Here is a 22,174-nt window from a genome sequence, read left to right as displayed (position 1 = left end):
CCTGTAGGTAGTGTCACACAAGCCCCTGTAGGTTATGCCACACAGCCCCCTGTAGGTAATGCCACACAGCCCCCTGTAGGTAATGCCACATAGCCCCCTGTAGGTAATGCCACATAGCCCCCTGTATGTAGTGCCACACAGCCTCCTTGTACTTAGTGCCACACAGCCCAGTGTAGGTAGTGCCACACTGCCCCCTGTAGGTAATGTCACACAGCCCCCTGTAGGTTATGCCACACAGCCCCCTGTAGGTAGTTCTACACAGGAACCTTTTACATAGCACCCCCTTCCCCCCACCCCCGTTCCAGGAGAAGTCACTGACTTCAATGTCCATATATGGACAGTGAAGTCAGGGACTTCTCCTGGAGCGGAAACACCGGCCACAGGGTTCCGCTTCAGAAGTGCCTGACGTCACTGTGTCCATATATGGACAGTGAAGTCAGAGACTTCTCCGGTAGCGGAAACACCGCAAACAGGGTCACAATCCGCTTCAGAAGTGCCTGACATCACTGTGTCCATATATGGACACAGTGACGTCAGGCACTTCTGAAGCGGAACCCTGACCCTGTGGCCAGTGTTTCCGCTCCCGGAGAAGTCTCTGACTTCACTGTCCATATATGGACACAGTGACGTCAGGCACTTCTGAAGTGGAATCCCCAATCCCCGGCCACAGCGTTGCCGAAGCTGTGGCCGGGGATTGGGGATTCCGTTCCTACAGGGAGCAAAAAAATACCCTCCTCCTTCTCCTCTCATGCACTTTGCACTGTGAGGAGGAGAAGGAGAGAGAGCGAGCGACAGAAGACACGGCCGTCACTCGGGACACATTCCAGTGATGGCCGTGTATTACCCGGCCCCATAGACTTCTATGGGAGCCGGGCAGCAGGAAGAACGGCCGAAAAAAGGGCATGACCCATTTTTTCACCCCCGAGTTTCCCGGGCCGTCAAAAAATCGGTCGTGTGAATAGCCCCATTTGGGGTCTATTGTTCCTACTGCGGCCGTGTGACGGACGTTTTTTAAACGGCCGTAACGCGGCCAGGAAACCCTGTCTTGTAAATAGGGCCTTACATTATGATTTATGTAATCAATGCTTTTTAGTTTTTTTATCTGGATATATGACACATTGAAACTCATGTCTTTGACGCAAAAGTTTCAATACCCCCAGCTCTGTCACTGGTTTGTTTAATTCTAACCTGACATTACTAAGTTACCACTACATTATCATATACTGTATGTATGCATGTATTATAGCAACTGGGGCTGACTCACAACAGCATAGACCTCTTGTACAGACTTCACCTATATAATTATGAAGTGTCACACATCATGTAACATAATACACTACAGATACGCTGTCTTACAAATGACAATATAGTACATGACCATCTAAGTCTAAGAAAAAGCTAAAGATAATTGATTATCTTGCACGTGAAGATGTTTGACCTATGACGTGGTAAAGAACAACTAACCTTACAGCTTATACTAATGCACATTATACTTCATATATATAACGTTTTGGAGGTACTCTGATCTGGAGATATAAGATAAAGTAGTGATCATGAGGGCAAACATTTGTATTGACTTATTACCAATCACTCCTACTAAAGTTAGCTTCTGCCTATCCTGAAATTACTGATAACAGGGAGCAATAGATTGCAATTACATGCATAGAAAATTTAGATAAGAAAGACTTTAGGTTTATCTTATTTTAATGCTATTTACAATCAAATATATGTATTGTAATAAACATCCAATACTAATAATTGAAAAATATATATATACATTATGTACCTCTATACATTATATAACTATTCCATGCTCTATAGGACATTTTCTATCTAGGATAGGATATATAATAATAATAATAATAATAATAATAATAATAATAATAATAATAATAATAATAATAATAATTATTATTATTATTATTATGATGATGATGATAATAATATTAGGACTTACAATGACGATGATGATGATGATGATGATGATGATGATAATCTAATAATAACATAATAAAATACATTATGTCACTCTATATATTATATAACTATTCAATACTCTATAGGACATTAATTCTATCCAGGATAGGACATATAATAATGATAATGATGATGATGATAATTGATAATAATAATAGTAATAATAATAATATTATAATGATGATGACGGTGATGATGAGAATCTAATAATTATAATAGGAGTCATCTGTTCTAATAGATGTACCGTACGTAATGATGTATATATATATATATATATATAATATGCATAGAGTGCAGTGTGTTAATACATGTATTAGTTATTAACACCATAAGTGCTGCCCAGTTCTAATGACCCATGATTGCCTGCACATGAATGAGGCAGCAGGCTGGCATTGCTGGTAATGTAGGAGCTGTCCATTCCAGCCACTTGCTAGTTAAAGTTATTCCTAGTGCTGACGCTAGGCGCTGTCCGTGGTGCTGAAGCCTTCTGGAGGTGCTGAGAAATCTAGAGGCAAGCAAGCAATCGTCTCCCAGCAAGCACTGAAATGTAAGCTGCTCCTCACTACAGCTGATTGCAATTATACCAACAAACAACTGCCTGTCTCTGCCACCAGAGCCACAACAAGCTATTTCTTCCTCTTCTTTTTTATTTGGGAAATTGCTCTTCCCCCTCTCCTCTTCAGCAGCACTTCCAGCACAAGGTGCTTCTCCCAATGCAGCTCGTTTCCACAGCTTGAACAGTATATGTGTCTGCTTCCAAAGTATTAGGGAAATCACACACGGAAGGTAGAAGAGAAGAGGCTGTTTAAAGAGACTGCTCAGAGTAATAAGGAGATTATCCAAAGACCATGTATGCTTTGTGCATTATGTTAACAGCTATGGTGCATATCCATTCTCAAGGTAAGAAGTCAGTCATTTCATTTTATGTTGTTGAATTATGCCTGTCAAGTAGCCATTCAATTTGTCATTGTTTGAAGACCATGCTTCTGTAGAGGTCAGTCCATTACAGATGATATACCTTAGGCTTCAGGAATTCACCCCTTCACAGAATGGGGTCCTGTTGTCTTAAGATTTGTTGGAGTCAACTGAAGTTTGTTTATTCGCAGTGTCTTAATTATCGCCAGACTTCTCTAAACATGCTTGACTAATGCCTCTCAGTCGCTCACCCTTAGATTAGAATGAAAAATTGGATTTCAGTGGATGCCTATGTCCTTGACAGATATGTCTTTTCTAAAAGTAAAGTGCCTGGGGTATCTCATAATTACTTATTTTCGATAATCTCATTTTGTTGGAAATGAAATGGCATTCAATCTTTTGCCTTGAAATAATAGAATTTTTATGCTGCAATTTGTTTCAACAATGAACTCTGATCCCACTCTGGTGCACAATTAATTAAGTTATTGGCAAATGATTTACCTCATTTGTGAAATACCATATCCTGTTTTTTATACTTTTTTATGGAATTTCCCAAGAGAACATCTGGTTTATGGAGAAAATGAGTCAAGATGGAAATGATTAAAAGTATCTTGTAGAAGCCTTGTAGCCAAAGTTCCAGAAGAGTTTCAAATAAGATCAAGTTTGTGTTTATGTCATGGGTAGGGTGCTAATACTTACTGGCTGACTTAACCTGGACTCATTACAATATGTTATTGGTTTATGATAGGTCTATATCTATTTTGAACAGGTATGCACTATCCTTTCAGTAAACTTTGTAAAATTACTTTTCCCTGCTATTTTGATGTAATTCCTTCTTCTGCTTCTTCTTCTTCTTCTTCTTCTTCTTCTTCTTCTTCTTCTTCTTCTTCTTCTTCTTCTTCTTCTTCTTCTTCTTCTTCTTGAGTTTGCCTTCCTGTCAAAAATGTGCCGCTTCTGAGTCTTATTTAAATCCTTAACATTTTTGAAGGTCTGAACCATGTTACTCAGCCATGTTACCTTCTTTCCTTAAGGCTTTACATAGGGCAATAAATATTTAGTTCCTCAAGTCTTTCTTAAGAAGTTTTGTTTTAGATCTTTCACCATTATTGTTGTGTCTTTGGATCCTCCTTAACTTATTAATGCATTTTACAGCCGGTGCCCTGAACCGTCAAACTTATATGTATTTTATTTAAGTATATCAGATGTATCTAAGTAAAACTCATCCTCCAGCAATAAGTCTTCTCCTCAAGTTCAGTTTTCTCTTAAGATCCGCAGGTAATGTGATGGAGTGTGTATATATTTTTTTCTGCTTATTTTTGTTAACATAGTGGTCTCCAACCTGTGGCTCTCTAGATGCTGCAAAGCTATAACTCCCGGGTCACCCTGACAGATGCAGGCTGGGAGTTGTATCTGCTAGAAGTGCTGGGAGTTGTAGTTTTGCAACAGCTGCAGAGTCACAAGTCGGAGACGATTGACGCACAGTATTACAAGTCTGTTACAATATTTTTGGGATAGTAAGACGATAGTAAATTAAATAGTACTTCATTCATTCGTACTGCTAAGGAGCACATGCAATGTTGAATCAACATCTTAAGGTGAAGAACTTCTCATGTTTAAGATACGAGGAAGATGCCACTTCACATCTTCATTTAATGTGACATTTTTTCTGACTGAAAAGTATAAATCATGATTTGTGACTGTTGTTAAATGCAGCCCCTTGTGGTTAGTCCCACTTTGCTGTGGATATGGCTTCTCTCTTGTAAAAATGCAAGTTGACAGAAGGCCAGTGACTTTAGCTGTAACTGGAAAAACTGTGTAACGTGATGTATTTCAGCTGCACCTTCCTGCACCAGGCTGGAGACTTGGAAATGCAGTTTGCTTTGTAAATAAATATCTCTAAAGCATATATGGTTTCTCTCCCGTATGTTAATATTCCAGTGTGGTTTTTTTTCTTTAAAGTTAAATGCTTTTGCTTTTTCATGTACTGCAACTAATTTAAAAAACTTCCTTCAAAGCAAATTTGAAATTAGTCCTTCTAAAAATGTAATAACCCAAGAAAACAGTTGTCAGTCAGAGTATCAGTCGTATGTAATATATTAGTCTCTCTGCCAGCTGAGCTTGGAAAGCTGATTATAAACACAGAGCAAAACAATTTTCAGAAAGAATGCTGGGCATATTTGTTAGACCAATAAACAGGAAGCCAGCAGAATAGAATTCCCTAAAACATGATTACATTTTAAGTCACTTTGGAAAGACTATATAGAGATCGGGTTGCAGTAGTGGCTTCATTGCTCAATGTACTTGGCAGATGTGTCAGTGCAATGGGTGCATTGTTTATTGTATATTACAATGTTCATGGCCATAAAGCAGAATTTAGTCAAAGTGAATGCACGTATAAGCAAGACATTGATCAGTCCTTGGTGTAATGTCTAGTTCAATTTAATGAAAACATTCCTATAAAAACATCAGTACTTTAGTAACAGATCATTACTATGGCTTATGGGATGTATTTACTTGCAATTTTACTTTCTCCAATGGACTAAATTTTGCCTCTTTATAGACTTTATTACAGCAAACATCCTCATTGGGCAGAACATTGCCCAACTTTTCATTGCAAACTTGAAATGGAAACTTAGCAAAATATTCTGCCCACCAATGTTGCTGCAATAACCATGCAGCTTATACCTCTGAATGGGGTACTATTGCCCCTGCTACGAATGGAAGCAGGTATACATTTTTGTGCCATGTATGCAAATGACGGCACCATTGTAAAGGCACCATCAACCTTCAGTGTTTAGTGGGCTAGCACAAGCCACGGAAGCAAACATGATGGCACCTTTACAGTGGTGCCATCATTTGCATTCACGGTGCCAGAATGGCTAAAGCTTAAAGCTCTGGGGATCGTCTTCTATTAAACAATTATTGTAGCTTGTAGGTCCGTGACAGATTCTTTTAACAGAAGCTTTGTTTTTCCTAAATTAAAATCATGAAGCTGTTGATAAAGTTTTTTAATCTCCTATAATCACTGAATTATAAATGGGATCTTTTGCAAGATACAGATTCACCTATTGACAAAAGATAAATAAATATAATTTAGCAGAAATTCTTTGGAAAATGAAACATAACATATTGTCATACCATAATGGGTAAGGCAAAATGACAAACAGCTCTGCTGCACTGACAAACCCTGTTCTGCTCCATCTCTATATTTAAGGTATATTGACTAAACATATATGAAAAGGGTGTAACTGGGAAAAACATTTATTATGCAGTAAGTTTATTAAATAACCCAAAATATTTCAAATAGTTTTAATATAAAGCATTGACGGTTTCCTACAATGGTTTACACATATGTGACAACTTCGTTTGTCAAGACGATGACGGTATGAAGCCTATGAGCCAGTATTTACCCTTTGTTTTGTACCTCTTGTAGTATTACCATTTATAAAATTCACATTTCATGGTGTGGCCCCAAGTTATATTCCACCCACTGTAATATTAAAACCTCACACAAAATCTTCAGTGGCTCAATTTCCATTGATTTGTTTCGTTTGGAGCCACTTGGCTCATTTTAATGTTAACGTTTTTTTTTCATCTATAGAATCCCAGACTGCGTGTCTTCGCTTCTTTTTCAGCCATAGTTGCTTTTTGAAAGAAATTTCTACCCATTAAAAAATCTAGGAGGTGATAACGTCTTAAACCTCATATGAGACATTGATGTGAAACAGCACACTAAGCCTTATTTGAAAAGATGGAATAGAAAGGCAGTACAGAAATATTAATAGTATAGTCGTGTGTGAAGAATAGCCTGAATTATTAAGTTCTTTAGCAATAAAAGTTCTGCTGTGGTCCATTTATAAGACGAAGAAGAATAGGAAGATATTCATATTATATAGTTAAAGACTTACAAAATTGTCTGCACTGTGGGAAACATAAATAAACTTTTTATTATTGCTACTAGGAAGAATGGAAGGTGGGGTATACCCATTGTATCCAAACCATAGTTAGACTCTGTTCACATGACGTTATAATGCTCTATGTATGCCCCAGACTGTATGCCTATGCAGTAATATTTGCGGCATCCAGTTGAATAGAAAAACCTAGCAGGTAACGCCATTTAATACAGTTTAGGCACTTGTATACACATTCGGAATATACCAGGCCAATTGAAATCTATGGGCACATTAGACTTATACATCAGGATTACATCTAAACATATATATGGGATGTAGAGTCCAAATGAAATGGGAACACATATTAATATCAAGTATTATGATGTATCAATGCATAAAATAAGTGTTTATTAAAAACCCTAATATATCAAAGCCATTTTCATAGAATATATGTATGTGTTTTCTCTCCCAAAGCCCACACATGAACCCACATGAGCTACAATATTCTGGCAGAGAAAAAGAGAATATACTGTGATTGAATTGGATTCCTAAAAACACGTGTAGGCGTTGTTTTTAAAGTCTAGAAATTTGGCACAGCACAGACCCTTTGGACATGTGCTGCAGTTTAGTTACGGCAATTCGGATACATTAGCATTTCTGAGTTGTCTCTGCTTCTTTTCATTTGTTATTTACTAAAGAAAAATTGGCAAATGTAAAATTGATTATGTTCTTGGAAAGACAGATATCACATAGGAGGAATTTGATTGACATATGATTGGGTTGTATGGATATTTGTGGATAATCTTGTAGTCCTACTCTAATTGTATTTGATAAATGCAATGTTTTTCCTTCAGTGATCAATTATACTTATGTTCCACAGGGCAGGTTTAAGACCAGGATCATGGATTACTTTACAAGGGACATTAGCATCTGTAAAGTATTAGTAGTGCATTAGGATAGTAGTATCATGTACTATAATAACAAGAGGGGCGTTATGTTTTTGCCCAAACTCTACACAAAATATTTTATAGGACTTGCATTTGCCTTGGGACTTCATGTTAAAGAGTGTCTGTCTCCCTTGTTACTCCATAAAATAACAATTCTTAGAATTTTGCTTTGCACCATTCCTCTGTTACTACTCCTGGAAATGTATGAATAAATAAATAAATAGACAAATGGGTGTTACCATTCTTCTTGCCTATAAGATATGTCCCTACAGAGTCTGACACTTCCAGCTCTACTTGGCGTCAGAGTATGACAAGGAGAATGGTAAAACCCAGTTGTCAATTTATTCATATATTTCCAGGAGGAGACACAGAAATGGCACAATGCAAAGTTCTAAGAAACATTGTTTCAGTATTATTATTTTATGGGGAATGTAAGTATTTACTAAATCACACGTTAGGAGACCTCACAGGTCCTCTTTAAACATTTCTTATGAAACCTTAAGTAATTACCTGGGGCTTATATACATTTTAGACTTGGGATTTGGGTTAATGGGAGGATTTTAAAGTATGTTTAATTGTAACTGCAACTTTGTATTTTCAATTTTACATGAGTAATTAAATTTACCATTATGACTTTCAAGACATTAATATAGATTATAAATTGGGGCTAGCAACTATTTCTTCAAGAACAATAAGACAGATGTAGCGTACCATACTGTACGACTAGCTGAATTTTACAGTAATGCACTTTTAGAGGATGTATATAGAAAGGCATGTTAAGTTTAACAATTCTTCATTGGATTTATCATGTCTACATCCTTGCAGCATATATAACCCCTCAAGCTGTATTGAATTGCTTCCCCGAGGCACCCAAATCTGAAATGACTGACATAGCTCTCAGATTGATGTAACAATAATATGTGTGTGTGTGTGTATATATATATATATATATATATATATATATATATATGGTCTCTCTATTGACGTAATGGTCCTGGAGGCAAATAAAAACCATGATGAACTTATTGAGCTGAAAATACAAAAATAATGGGTCTCTAATGCTGTGAAAGCATTATTGAGGTTCCAGTAAGTAGAGTTTAATAGACAACAATCATAAAGATAATAGGCTTAGTAATATACATCGTGTTCTCAGTCTGTACTATTTTTACATTCTGAGTAGAGATGAGCGAACTTATGAAAAGTTCGGTTCGGCAAGTTCGCCGAATTTCGTGCAAAAGTTCGATTCGGACCGAACTAGTTCTGACCGAACCTGTAATACAAGAAAGCCCCTAAAAATCGTGTATAACACTGTTTTAAAGCCCTAGAAGCCCTGTATAACACTCTTAGGTCACCCATGAGTGTATCCAAGTACTTTTGAGCTGTCTTTAATGCAAAGTTGGTGTCAAAGTTACGCCAACATGTATGGCTCTAGGAAAACGGATGGGACACGGAGATAACTAACAGAAACCACTGCACTTGTGCATGTTGTATGCTTAATGCATTGTTAAAAAAGGTACAAAAATTTACCATTTTAGGCGGCTGATGCCTGCCAGGGTTCATACATATAAGGTGGTAAAAGAAGAAGCAATGGCTTTTGACAAGCCCTCCAAAAATTGACCCTTTTTATTGGCAGATGCCTGCCGGGGTTCATCCATACATGGATGTAAAAGCAACAAGCAATGGCTTTTCACAAGCCCTCCAAAAATTGACCCTTTTTATTGGCAGATGCCTGCCGAGGTTCTTCCATACATGGATGTAAAAGCAACAAGCAATGGCTTTTCACAAGCCCTCCAAAAATTGACCCTTTTTATTGGCAGATGCCTGCCGGGGTTCTTCCATACATTGATGTAAAAGCAACAAGCAATGGCTTTTGACAAGCCCTCCAAAAATTGACCCTTTTTATTGGCAGATGCCTGCCGGGGTTCTTCCATACATGGATGTAAAAGCATTAAAGCAACAAGCAATGGCTTTTCACAAGCCCTCCAAAAATTGACCCTTTTTATTGGCAGATGCCTGCCGGGGTTCTTCCATACATGGATGTAATAGCATTAAAGCAACAAGCAATGGCTTTTCACAAGCCCTCCAAAAATTGACCCTTTTTATTGGCAGATGCCTGCCGGGGTTCTTCCATACATGGATGTAAAAGCATTAAAGCAACAAGCAATGGCTTTTCACAAGCCCTCCAAAAATTGACCCTTTTTATTGGCAGATGCCTGCCGGGGTTCTTCCATACATGGATGTAAAAGCATTAAAGCAACAAGCAATGGCTTTTCACAAGCCCTCCAAAAATTGACCCTTTTTATTGGCAGATGCCTGCCGGGGTTCTTCCATACATTGATGTAAAAGCATTAAAGCAACAAGCAATGGCTTTTCACAAGCCCTCCAAAAATTGACCCTTTTTATTGGCAGATGCCTGCCGGGGTTCTTCCATACATGGATGTAAAAGCATTAAAGCAACAAGCAATGGCTTTTCACAAGCCCTCCAAAAATTGACCCTTTTTATTGGCAGATGCCTGCCGGGGTTCTTCCATACATGGATGTAAAAGCAACAAGCAATGGCTTTTCACAAGCCCTCCAAAAATTGACCCTTTTTATTGGCAAGGGTGAGTAGTAGCAGCACATTAAAAGACACTGGACGACAGTCACAGGACAAAGCCCTGTGGTGGGGCAGGCCTGCTTGTAGCAGACGGGCGGCAGTGGAGGTTTATTGGTGGTAGTAGTCGAGGTAGCCAACACAGACAGCAAGGGTGCAAGCAGTAGTAGCAGTAGTAGCAGCACATTAAAAAAAGAGACTGGACAGTCAGAGGAGGACAAAGCCCTGTGGTGGGGCAGGCCTCAGGCCTGCTTGTAGCAGACGGGCGGCAGTGGAGGTGTATTGGTGGTAGTAGTCGAGGTAGCCAACACAGACAGCAAGGGTGCAAGCAGTAGTAGCAGTAGTAGCAGCACATTAAAAAAAGAGACTGGACAGTCAGAGGAGGGCAAAGCCCTGTGGTGGGGCAGGCCTCAGGCCTGCTTGTAGCAGACGGCAGTGGAGGTGTATTGGTGGTAGTAGAGGTAGACTAGCCAACACAGACAGCAAGGGTGGTAGGACTGGTAGTAGCAGCAGCACATTAAAAAAAGAGACTGGACGACAGTCACAGGACATAGCCCTGTGGTGGGGTAGGCCTGCTTGTAGCAGACGGGCGGCAGTGTAGGTGTATTGGTGGTATTAGAGGTAGCCAACACAGACAGCAAGGGTGCAAGCAGTAGTAGCAGTAGTAGCAGCACATTAAAAAAAAGAGAGACTGGACAGTCACAGGAGGACAAAGCCCTGTGGTGGGGCAGGCCTCAGGCCTGCTTGTAGCAGACGGGCGGCAGTGGAGGTGTATTGGTGGTAGTAGTCGAGGTAGCCAACACAGACAGCAAGGGTGCAAGCAGTAGTAGCAGTAGTAGCAGCACATTAAAAAAAGAGACTGGACAGTCACAGGAGGACAAAGCCCTGTAGTGGGGCAGGCCTCAGGCCTGCTTGTAGCAGATGGCAGTGTAGGTGTATTGGTGGTAGTAGAGGTACTAGCCAACACAGACAGCAAGGGTGCAAGCAGTAGTAGCAGTAGTAGCAGCACATTAAAAAAAGAGACTGGAGAGTCACAGGACAAAGCCCTCTGGTGGGGCAGGCCTGCTTGTAGCAGACGGCACTGGGGTGGATTGGTGGTAGAAGTAGTAGCAGCTGCAGCACCAACAGCGGCACATTAAAAAAAGAGTGGACAGGACAGAATCCCATAGTAGCAGGCGGCAGTAGCAGGCGGCAGCAGCAGCAGCAATGTAAGATCTAATCAGTGGCATCAGGCACAGGGGTTTTAAAATCCTCACCGATCCACGCTTGATTCATTTTCAGAAACGTGAGATTTTCCAAGCTGTTGGCGGACAATCTTGTTCGCTTAGGGGTGACGAAGCCCCCTGCTGCGCTGAATACCCTCTCTGACGCTACACTGGAGGGTGGACAAGACAGTACACCCATGGCAAACTGGGCCAGTTCTTGCCAATGATCCAATCTGCTGACCCAGAAGTCCATGGGGTCTGGGATCAGCATTTCTGACGGAGAAAGGGCACAGTCCAAGTACGAGTGAACCTGGTTGTTTAGGTGCTGCACCTGGAGATGGTGAACATCCCTTTGGTGACTAGTGCTACGATGTGTGTCAGGTCGGGGTATTGGATGTAAAAATGTTGTCATCATATTTTCCAAACTGAATTGGCTGCTGCTGCTGCTGCTGCTGCCGCTGCTGCCACGGCTGCCGCCTATTGCAGAGGTAGCTCTGCCAGAGGCGGTGGAACGATGAGACAGTGGGGAGCGGAGAGTGGCCCCCCGGTCAGACATGCTTGCAGCGGGTGTCTGCCGTTTGAAAGCCATGACAAGCTGGCTGCATAGCTTCTCTCTATAATAAGCCAATTTTGCCTCCCTCTCGGAAGGCGCAAAAAACTCCCCCATTCTGGCTTTATACCGAGGGTCTAAAAGTGTGGCTATCCAGTAGTCATCTCTTTGCTTCATGCTAACAATACGACAGTCAGCGCGCAAGTAACGAAGCATACAGCTCGCCATCCTGGCCAGCGTTTCAGAGGGCCCGGTTGGTTCCATCTCCGCCCCATACTGCCATGGTTGTCCATCATCAAGGTCGTCGTCAGACTCGTCATCACCACCATCACTGTCATGTTGTGCGGCTGCCTCGTCCCCTATCCCTTCCTGTGATTCCATCTCCAAATCCAGCTCCTCTTCAGGTCCTGTTTCCTCATCCTCCTCCTCCTCCTCAACATCCATAGCCAGATGTGATCCTTCCTCCATCCTTTGCTGAATCATCGCTGTGAGCGTTTGCTCCATAATGAATATCAGCGGCATAACATCGTTCATTCCGCTAGCGTCACGGCTCACAAATCGTGTGGCCTCTTCAAAGGGCCTCAAAACGCGACATGCGTCTCTAACCAGCTGCCAGTGCCTGAGCTCGAAATTACACTGGCTCCAAACGCTGCCCGTCTGCTGCATCAGGAAATCATTCACGGCTTTCCGCTGTTCGTACAGACGGTCCAACATGTGCAGGGTGGAATTCCATCGTGTTGGAACGTCGCAAATCAGGCTGTGTTCTGGGAGATTGTTTTGACGCTGCAAGTCCAGGAGGGCGTGCTTAAATGCATACGAACGTCTAAAGCGAACGCAAACCCTCCTGGACATGGCCAGCACACCCTTCAAACCAACATATGACTTTAAGAAGCGTGTTATGACCAGATTGATCACATGTGCCATGCAAGGAGCGTGTGTCAGGTGACCTAGACGCAGTGCAGCCACAACGTTCTTGCCGTTATCAGAGACAACATTGCCCAGTGTGAGTTTCAGAGGAGACAGCCAGCGTGCGATTTCCTCCTTGATGCACAGCAGCAGCTCCTGCCCTGTGTGGCTTTTCTCGCCCAGGCTCAGCAGGTGTAAGACAGCGTTGTGGCGCTTCACCTTGCACCTATGAAAAGAGGAGGGAGGAGGAGTGGAAGATACGCTGTGTCCTGTCGGGGACGGGAAGACCTCCAAGGAGGAAGGCAAGGAGGAGGAGGAGGAGTAGGAGGAGAAGGATGGTAGGCGCCTGGTGTCCGGAGTTGAACTAGAAACATACAAGCGTGGAGGTGGTAATGCCTGGCATTGCTGCGGTGGTGCATCGGACTGCAAAATATTGACCCAGTGGGCCGTGAAAGACATGTACTGTCCCTGCCCATAGTTGCTGCTCCACGTGTCGACGGTGGCATGTACCCTGCTGCACACGGATAATTGCAAGGACTTGGACACCTTTTCCTCCACATGCTTGTGCAAGGCAGGGACAGCTGTTTTGGAGAAGTAATGTCGGCTAGGTATTCGCCACCTAGGCTGAGCGCACGCCATCAATTGCTTGAAGCCGGCGGAGTCGACCAGGTGGTATGGCAGCGACTGCACCACCAACAACTTTGCCAGGTGTGAATTAAGCCGCACGACAAGTGGATGACTGGGTATATATTGTTGCTTATTGGACAACGATTCCGTAATGGATAACTGACGGGACATAGGAGGAGCACTAGATGACAGTGATGATGATGATGACAACGACATGGTGGATAAGGCCTGGCTACTACTTAGATGACAGGGACTCGGAGCAGCAGCAGCAGCGGAAGAGGGGTCTTCATTAGATGTACATGATGGTGGGGCATGTTGATTGTCCCACATGGCCTTGTGATGCCGTTCCATGTGTTTACGTAGAGCAGTAGTTCCTACATTGCTGCCCTGCCCACGCCTTACTTTCTGCTTGCAGATACGGCACTGTGCCATGTTTTCCTCCTCTGGGAAGGTACAGAAAAATTGCCACACGGCAGAGTACCGTAAAGAGGTAGTACCACGTCCACCACCACCACCACCACCACAACCACCCGAGCTTGCCCCTTGTCTGGCAGGCTTTTTTCGGGAACCTACACCAGCATCTGTGTCGCCGTCACCGGCTCCTGAGCTGACCCTACCGCTGCAACGTTTTGCAGATTGACTTCTGCCCCTACCTCGGCTTGGCTGTTTATCACATCCAGTGCCGCCACTACTACCCTCCTCCTCTGACGCCGTCATCACCTCGTCACCTGGTTCCCACGTCCTGTCTAAAACAACATCATCATCATAGCCTTCCTCATCATCCCCGCCACTTCTGTCACTGTGTTGTGAATGTGATGTGACATCATGGCGGGCTCCATGCCCCCCCTCATTACTGCGTCTGCCACCACGGCTACCACCACCAACACCCCCACTACCGCAGCTATGCGTCTCGGTCACCGCTTCCACCTCCACCACCGCCGCAACACACTCCGTTGGCTGACTCGCGGAAAACAAATCATCATCATCACTATGTTGTTCAGTATCTTCCTTCGCACCCGAGGAGATGTCTCTTAGGACTCTCAGGAAAGATGGCTTCCCGCTAGGAAGGGGGAGCGAAGACATAGATGATGGAATGGAAACGCTAGAAATACCTATATTACTACTGTCACCGTGCCAAGGAACTGTAGAGGATCTGGAATCCAACGAAACCTGGCTTGAAGCCAGATCGTCAGAGTCTTCCTGCTGAGATGACCGCGAGCCAGCCAACCAGTCCACAATGGCCGTATTGTCTAAAGTAACCCGCCCACCGGAGGAGATGGACAAGTCTGGCTTGCTGATACTACTACTAGCAGGCACATGGCAGCTGCTACTAGTGGAACTGGGCACATGTCTTGTGCCACAAATGCTGCTACTGGGTCTGGCACCAACAGATCCAACATTTGGACTGGAAGAGGAGACGGCATGGGTGTTTCTTCCTCTACCCCGTCCTTTCACAACCTTTTTTTTCCCAGACATTTCAGAGCCCCTTTTAAAAGCGTATTCACACACGGACACTGGCTTGGCAAATGGCAATGAATGAGAATTTCAATCAGCCTCGCTGCAGTGCACTCAGGGAATGCTGGGCCTTGTAGTACTACTAGGCTGCCTGTATGGCAAGTTGGATTGTTATTCCAGGGATGAGCCCCTTTTAAAAGCGTATTCACACACGGACACTGGCTTGGCAAATGGCAATGAATGAGAATTTCAATCAGCCTCGCTGCAGTGCACTCAGGGAATGCTGGGCCTTGTAGTACTACTAGGCTGCCTGTATGGCAAGTTGGATTGTTATTCCAGGGATGAGCCCCTTTTAAAAGCGTATTCACACACGGACACTGGCTTGGCAAATGGCAATGAATGAGAATTTCAATCAGCCTCGCTGCAGTGCACTCAGGGAATGCTGGGCGTTGTAGTACTTCTAGGCTGCCTGTATGGCAAGTTGGATTGTTATCCTGTTAATAACGGCCAGGGATGAGCCCCTTTTAAAAGCGTATTCACACACGGACACTGGCTTGGCAAATGGCAATGAATGAGAATTTCAATCAGCCTCGCTGCAGTGCACTCAGGGAATGCTGGGCCTTGTAGTACTACTACTACCACTACTACAAAGGCTGCCTGTATTGCAAGTTGGATGCAATGGGGATGAGCCCCTTCTAAAAGCGTATTCACACACGGACACTGGCTTGGCAAATGGCAATGAATGAGAATTTCAATCAGCCTCGCTGCAGTGCACTCAGGGAATGCTGGGCCTTGTAGTACTACTAGGCTGCCTGTATGGCAAGTTGGATTGTTATTCCAGGGATGAGCCCCTTTTAAAAGCGTATTCACACACGGACACTGGCTTGGCAAATGGCAATGAATGAGAATTTCAATCAGCCTCGCTGCAGTGCACTCAGGGAATGCTGGGCCTTGTAGTACTACTACTACCACTACTACAAAGGCTGCCTGTATTGCAAGTTGGATGCAATGGGGATGAGCCCCTTCTAAAAGCGTATTCACACACGGACACTGGCTTGGCAAATGGCAATGAATGAGAATTTCAATCAGCCTCGCTGCAGTGCACTCAGGGAATGCTGGGCCTTGTAGTACTACTAGGCTGCCTGTATGGCAAGTTGGATTGTTATTCCAGGGATGAGCCCCTTTTAAAAGCGTATTCACACACGGACACTGGCTTGGCAAATGGCAATGAATGAGAATTTCAATCAGCCTCGCTGCAGTGCACTCAGGGAATGCTGGGCCTTGTAGTACTACTACTACCACTACTACAAAGGCTGCCTGTATTGCAAGTTGGATGCAATGGGGATGAGCCCCTTCTAAAAGCGTATTCACACACGGACACTGGCTTGGCAAATGGCAATGAATGAGAATTTCAATCAGCCTCGCTGCAGTGCACTCAGGGAATGCTGGGCCTTGTAGTACTACTAGGCTGCCTGTATGGCAAGTTGGATTGTTATTCCAGGGATGAGCCCCTTTTAAAAGCGTATTCACACACGGACACTGGCTTGGCAAATGGCAATGAATGAGAATTTCAATCAGCCTCGCTGCAGTGCACTCAGGGAATGCTGGGCGTTGTAGTACTTCTAGGCTGCCTGTATGGCAAGTTGGATTGTTATTCCAGGGATGAGCCCCTTTTAAAAGCGTATTCACACACGGACACTGGCTTGGCAAATGGCAATGAATGAGAATTTCAATCAGCCTCGCTGCAGTGCACTCAGGGAATGCTGGGCGTTGTAGTACTTCTAGGCTGCCTGTATGGCAAGTTGGATTGTTATCCTGTTAATAACGGCCAGGGATGAGCCCCTTTTAAAAGCGTATTCACACACGGACACTGGCTTGGCAAATGGCAATGAATGAGAATTTCAATCAGCCTCGCTGCAGTGCACTCAGGGAATGCTGGGCCTTGTAGTACTACTACTACCACTACTACAAAGGCTGCCTGTATTGCAAGTTGGATGCAATGGGGATGAGCCCCTTCTAAAAGCGTATTCACACACGGACACTGGCTTGGCAAATGGCAATGAATGAGAATTTCAATCAGCCTCGCTGCAGTGCACTCAGGGAATGCTGGGCGTTGTAGTACTTCTAGGCTGCCTGTATGGCAAGTTGGATTGTTATTCCAGGGATGAGCCCCTTTTAAAAGCGTATTCACACACGGACACTGGCTTGGCAAATGGCAATGAATGAGAATTTCAATCAGCCTCGCTGCAGTGCACTCAGGGAATGCTGGGCCTTATAGTACTACTAGGCTGCCTGTATTGCAAGTTGGATGCAACGGGGATGAGCCCCTTATAAAAGCGTATTCACACACTGGCTGAGTAGTGAGTAGTGGATGAGCCCCTTCGATTTCTGAATTCCTGCCTTTTAGATTCCTAAAGCTTTCCCTTACTGCACAGAGATGCTATTCCTACAGCTCCTGTCTGTAAAATGGCCGCTGAGCTCCGTGCATAGACTTTTATTGCAGGCTTGAGCCCGCCCCTATGCTGCCTCCCGATAGGCTGGGAGAGCCGTTTGCAAGGCATTATGGGGTAGCCTGATGTCAGGTGATCTTCTGTAATCCTCCATTTTAGATGTAACATGTGGCAGGCGCCAAAATGTAGCCGGGTTCGGTCAAAACGGGTTCGGCCGAACCCGGTAAAGTTCGGATTCGCTGCGAACCGAACTTTTCCTGAAGTTCGGACCGAAACCGGGTTCGGTTGTCCCGGTTCGCTCATCTCTAATTCTGAGGCTAATTCAGGAGATGTAATCAAATAATGTCATTGTCTGCTTCATGCCAGTTCACTGAGGGCAGGTTGTAGATTGCTTTTAACCAGTGGTCATGCTTGTATATCTTGGGTTAGCATGTGCTTGTTGGTAAAAATAATTTAATAAGGTGATGTTTGTGTGCAGAGATCTCCCAACTCTGGACTGTGGCATCGCTGGACCTCTAATTTCAGAGCAGAGCTGTCACGCTGCTTGAACTACAGTCCCACACACATCTGCATAGCAAAATAAAAAATAGGTTAAAAATATTAGTAGTTAGTATAAAATAACAAAATTAGAGATTAGAGAATTTTTGAAACGAGTTTCGGGTCCTATTTGATCGAATCGGCCGTCCGATTTGATTCGGTCAGAATATATTCACAGCGAATCGCAAGTGCCACAATTGCCCTGAAAACTTGTGACTGTCTTCAAGGAATGTATCCAACCCCTGCAGCTCTGCTCCTATTCAAGTGAATAGGAGCAGAACTGCAGTTCGGCAGCATGACCACTATGCTATGTACGGCGCCAACTGCTTCCGGCTCCGTACATGGCATAATGGACCAGAACATCCGGTGCCCGGAGGCAGCCAAAGCAGCTTAATGGTGCGGGGTCCGGGTGTCAGACCCGCACTGATGATATACTAATAACCTATCCGGTGGATAGGTCAACAGTTGTTCAGTAGTGGACAACCCCTTTAACTACCATGGAGCAAGGTGGCCTACTGCTTGCCTAAGTCATAGATTTTTAATCATAGTCTAATGTACAATATCGGAGTTATAAATTTGTATTTTACGTGGTTATTTCACACTTATGGATGTGCAATGCATTATATCACACTTTTTTTTACAAGTCTAAATCTAAACTGGTAGGAACACCAGACAACACATCAGAGTTATATTGAGTATTTTCTTGTTGACATTCACATGTGTAGGGATATTTGCTCACATCATGTTAAAGTGCGGCTGAGGTGTTGATGAATGGAGGACTCTATAGAACATTTTAACTAGAAGTGGTAATGTTGTGGAAAGGGAAATAAGGAATGATCTTAAATTCCCTGTCTTTCTCATTTATATTGCCCATTGCTGCATGCCTTGATGGATAGACCCTGGCTTCCTAATGAGATTGGTGACAAAGTGAACTAGTATGGATAGAGATGATCAGTCGCGTTATATAGGTCTTTTTATTTATATATTATATATATATATTATATATATATATATATATATATATATATATATATATATACACATATACTGCTTCGCTGGTTACAAGTGCAGTTCAGCTTCCATAGGCAAAACCTTCTAATCACTCAGGAGACTGAAGTTAAAGCTTTATGCCACGGTGACTTCTTTACAGTGAGAAGAATATAGTTGGCAAAATGTGGTTATTGATGAGATTACCTCTCAGAAAGCGAGCAGGCTCTGTGCACAGTTGCACTCAGCCAGCAGAGGGGAGTATAATGTGAAAGTAAATATATTTGGCTAAAAACACTGACAGCTTGTAAGTGCAAACCCTTTAGATGGAAAGAAAAGAAGAATCATGGCTGGCTGTAAACACAGAATGACCATATCGCTGTTGAATATATTTTACCAGCATGTAGATTAAATGATCATGGTTGATAAGATGAACACAGTAGATTAGATGATCAAGGTTGATGAAATTATCACAGTTGAAGAGATGATCACAGTAGATGAGGCAGTTGTAGGTGAACAAGACCTTTTATTTGCTAGACAACATTTGCTATACTAGGTGATCCTTGCTGGGGTGGGGGACCGTGAGATATGCCAATGAGTCCACTAAGGTTGGGTTGCGCCCTAAGTGACTGTTGGCTAACACCTTACAGTGCCGCTATGGGTCCCAGGGAGGCTCCTTCCTACCACGGTCTACCCCACCTTTGCAAAATCTGCAGGATTGCACCAGTCACTTAGTATAAATGTGACCTGCAACTCTATGGGTCCTTTTGGTTGCTACACCGCTACATTTAGCGGAATAGCCCAAACACCCACTGGTTTGAATGTGCAATATACACAACACTCAGCACAATAAGACTGTTACAGAGAATGGTCCCAGACCACTAGGTAGTATATGCAGTTCAGTAGAAGTCTTTGTTAGAAAAGGGGCATTGTCTCTTTAACGATCACTTACCTTTATTTTCCAGGTGACTTTACATTATAGGTATGTAACCTCTGTCAGTGATGTTGATACGCCATATTTCTATTACATTGTATGCACTATATTATTGATACAACTATTCGATGGGTATATGGATTCTTTTAATTCTTTATCTGAGTAAGATCTTCATTTTACCCTGGTGATGTCGCCTAATCCTGTTGTGTGATTCATTAGAATCTTTTATTAACCTTTTGTAATACTTCAATAAAGAATTAATATTGTATTCATTTATCGCTATTAGCATTTCCTTTTATTGTAAGTAGTTGTTGTTGTTTTGAGGACAGATTCAATTTGCATCTCGTGATTATGCAAATCAAAAACAATGAGAGTTGCCCTATAATTATTAAATTTGATATTGGTGCTTATTCTGCTATTTGCATTGGTGGTATAAATCAAGGTTAGGGCTGGTGAAATCCTTCTTTTCTATACAGTAATCTGTAAGAAAGTTCTTATAATCAGAACACATTTAAAGTTATTATTTTCTGGAAATTGACATTACAGAATTGAATCAATAATTAGTGTGCAATAAAAGTTATAACTCATTTTATTCATCAAGGAATCCGGTTGTTTATTCTGAGCATTCATTCAGTATAATATTCATTGGTGAAAATATTAGGGTGCATACACAAACAATTTCCGAATCTTCAATGACTCATCAGCAAAATCCGCATATGTTAGGGTGCGTCCAGACGTGGTGGATTTACTGCAGATGTGCCGCAGGTCTCACCCTATGTATTGCTAAGGGTGAAATCCGCTGTAAAAATCCATAGCATCCTTTGCCTTCAGTGCAGATTTTTTTTTCCCAATATGGTTTTTAAAATGTCATTCATTTATTTTGTACTGTAAATTGCTCGGATTTGCGATGCGGAATCCACACCACAAATCCGGTGGGGGGGGCACCACGTCCAGATGCGCCTTAAAAACAAAGGAAACTTACCTACACTGGCTACAATGCCAGGCAGCTCCTCTTCCATGCCACCACTTCGGAATGGAATAGGTAGGCTAATGCTGGTAAGTGCCAACCAGCTCCATTTACCGGTGTCAACACAATCTGAAAAGAATGCTTACTTCATATTGCCACTTGGGAAAAGCGGTAGTCCTAAACTAATTTCACAATCCTACAGAAGATAGGATGTCAGGGCAGAAAGGAGCTATTTAGCCCTGACATCAAATCCAAAGGGGCTGTCACACCGGCCAGACAGTTACTTTAAAGACATCTACTTTCTTCGGTTTCTAATAATGAATTCTTCTGTACATGCAGATGACTTATTGTTAACATGCGTGTGTAGCATTGTGTCATAAATCTGATCAAATTACTTTGGTTTCTCAGCTTATTATACATACGGCTAGCTGCAATGTATCATTACCATAAAACCCAGCGTGACCCAAATTATATATCACAGCAATGAATTGGCAATTAGTTCATCTATTATATTTTTATGAGTCTGTTGATGTATTACAAACATATATATGGCCTTTACTTCTGCAGACAGATCCATTTCTAATAACATTCAGGTGATGATGAGTCCAAAATTTATCGGTAACACTTAACTGAGTGGATTAAACAGCAAATTTTTCCTTTCTGATACATCTGATTCCATATGATACATGTGGGTATTATTATTAATATTAATCTAGTTGTCTGCAAATATGTTTAATGTATAGGATTGTCATCCAACTCTTGCTAATCCATCTGTCACGCTCAAAGTGACACAGTTGACTGTCAAAACAAAGGAAATCCCAAAAACCATTCGACCCTTTTAATCTACAGTATTGATTGGTATGATCCAATTTCTGCAGCACATCTATTTATCTGTGTTTTCTATACTCATTCTATATATACTCTATGTCACCTAAAAAAACAATGTACTGTATACAATTTGGAAAAAAAAAATTTTTTTGTTTCCCCCAGAAACAGCACCACTCTTCTCTATGGGCTATGTCTGGTATTGCAGCTCAGCCCCATTCACTTGAATGTGGTAAGCTGCAATACCAGACACAGTTCATGGGCAAGACTCACAGGGCCGGCGTTAGGGGGGGGGGCAAACTGAGCAATTGCCAAGGGTCCCCATCTTCTTAGGGCCCCCTGCCCGCGGCTGCTAAGGGGCCCGTGTTGCCTGGCCCATAACATTTATGGGTCCGGGGGCACAGGC

General features: G+C 42.7%; 1 protein-coding gene across 1 annotated transcript in view; it reads left to right on the top strand.

The window, feature by feature from the left end:
• The first annotated feature begins 2,472 nt into the window (after positions 1–2,472).
• The window catches only part of SEZ6 (seizure related 6 homolog), a 579,683-nt gene continuing 559,981 nt past the window's right edge, over positions 2,473–22,174 (top strand). Inside the window, exon 1 of the mRNA XM_075854295.1 lies at positions 2,473–2,877. Coding sequence (XP_075710410.1) covers positions 2,826–2,877 — 52 coding nt within the window. The 5' untranslated portion in view covers positions 2,473–2,825. The remainder of the gene's footprint in view (positions 2,878–22,174) is intronic.

This window comes from Rhinoderma darwinii, chromosome 2 (assembly GCF_050947455.1).
Source record: "Rhinoderma darwinii isolate aRhiDar2 chromosome 2, aRhiDar2.hap1, whole genome shotgun sequence".
In the NCBI taxonomy this organism is placed as follows: domain Eukaryota; kingdom Metazoa; phylum Chordata; class Amphibia; order Anura; family Rhinodermatidae; genus Rhinoderma; species Rhinoderma darwinii.
This window is presented reverse-complemented; position numbering and strand designations above follow the sequence as displayed.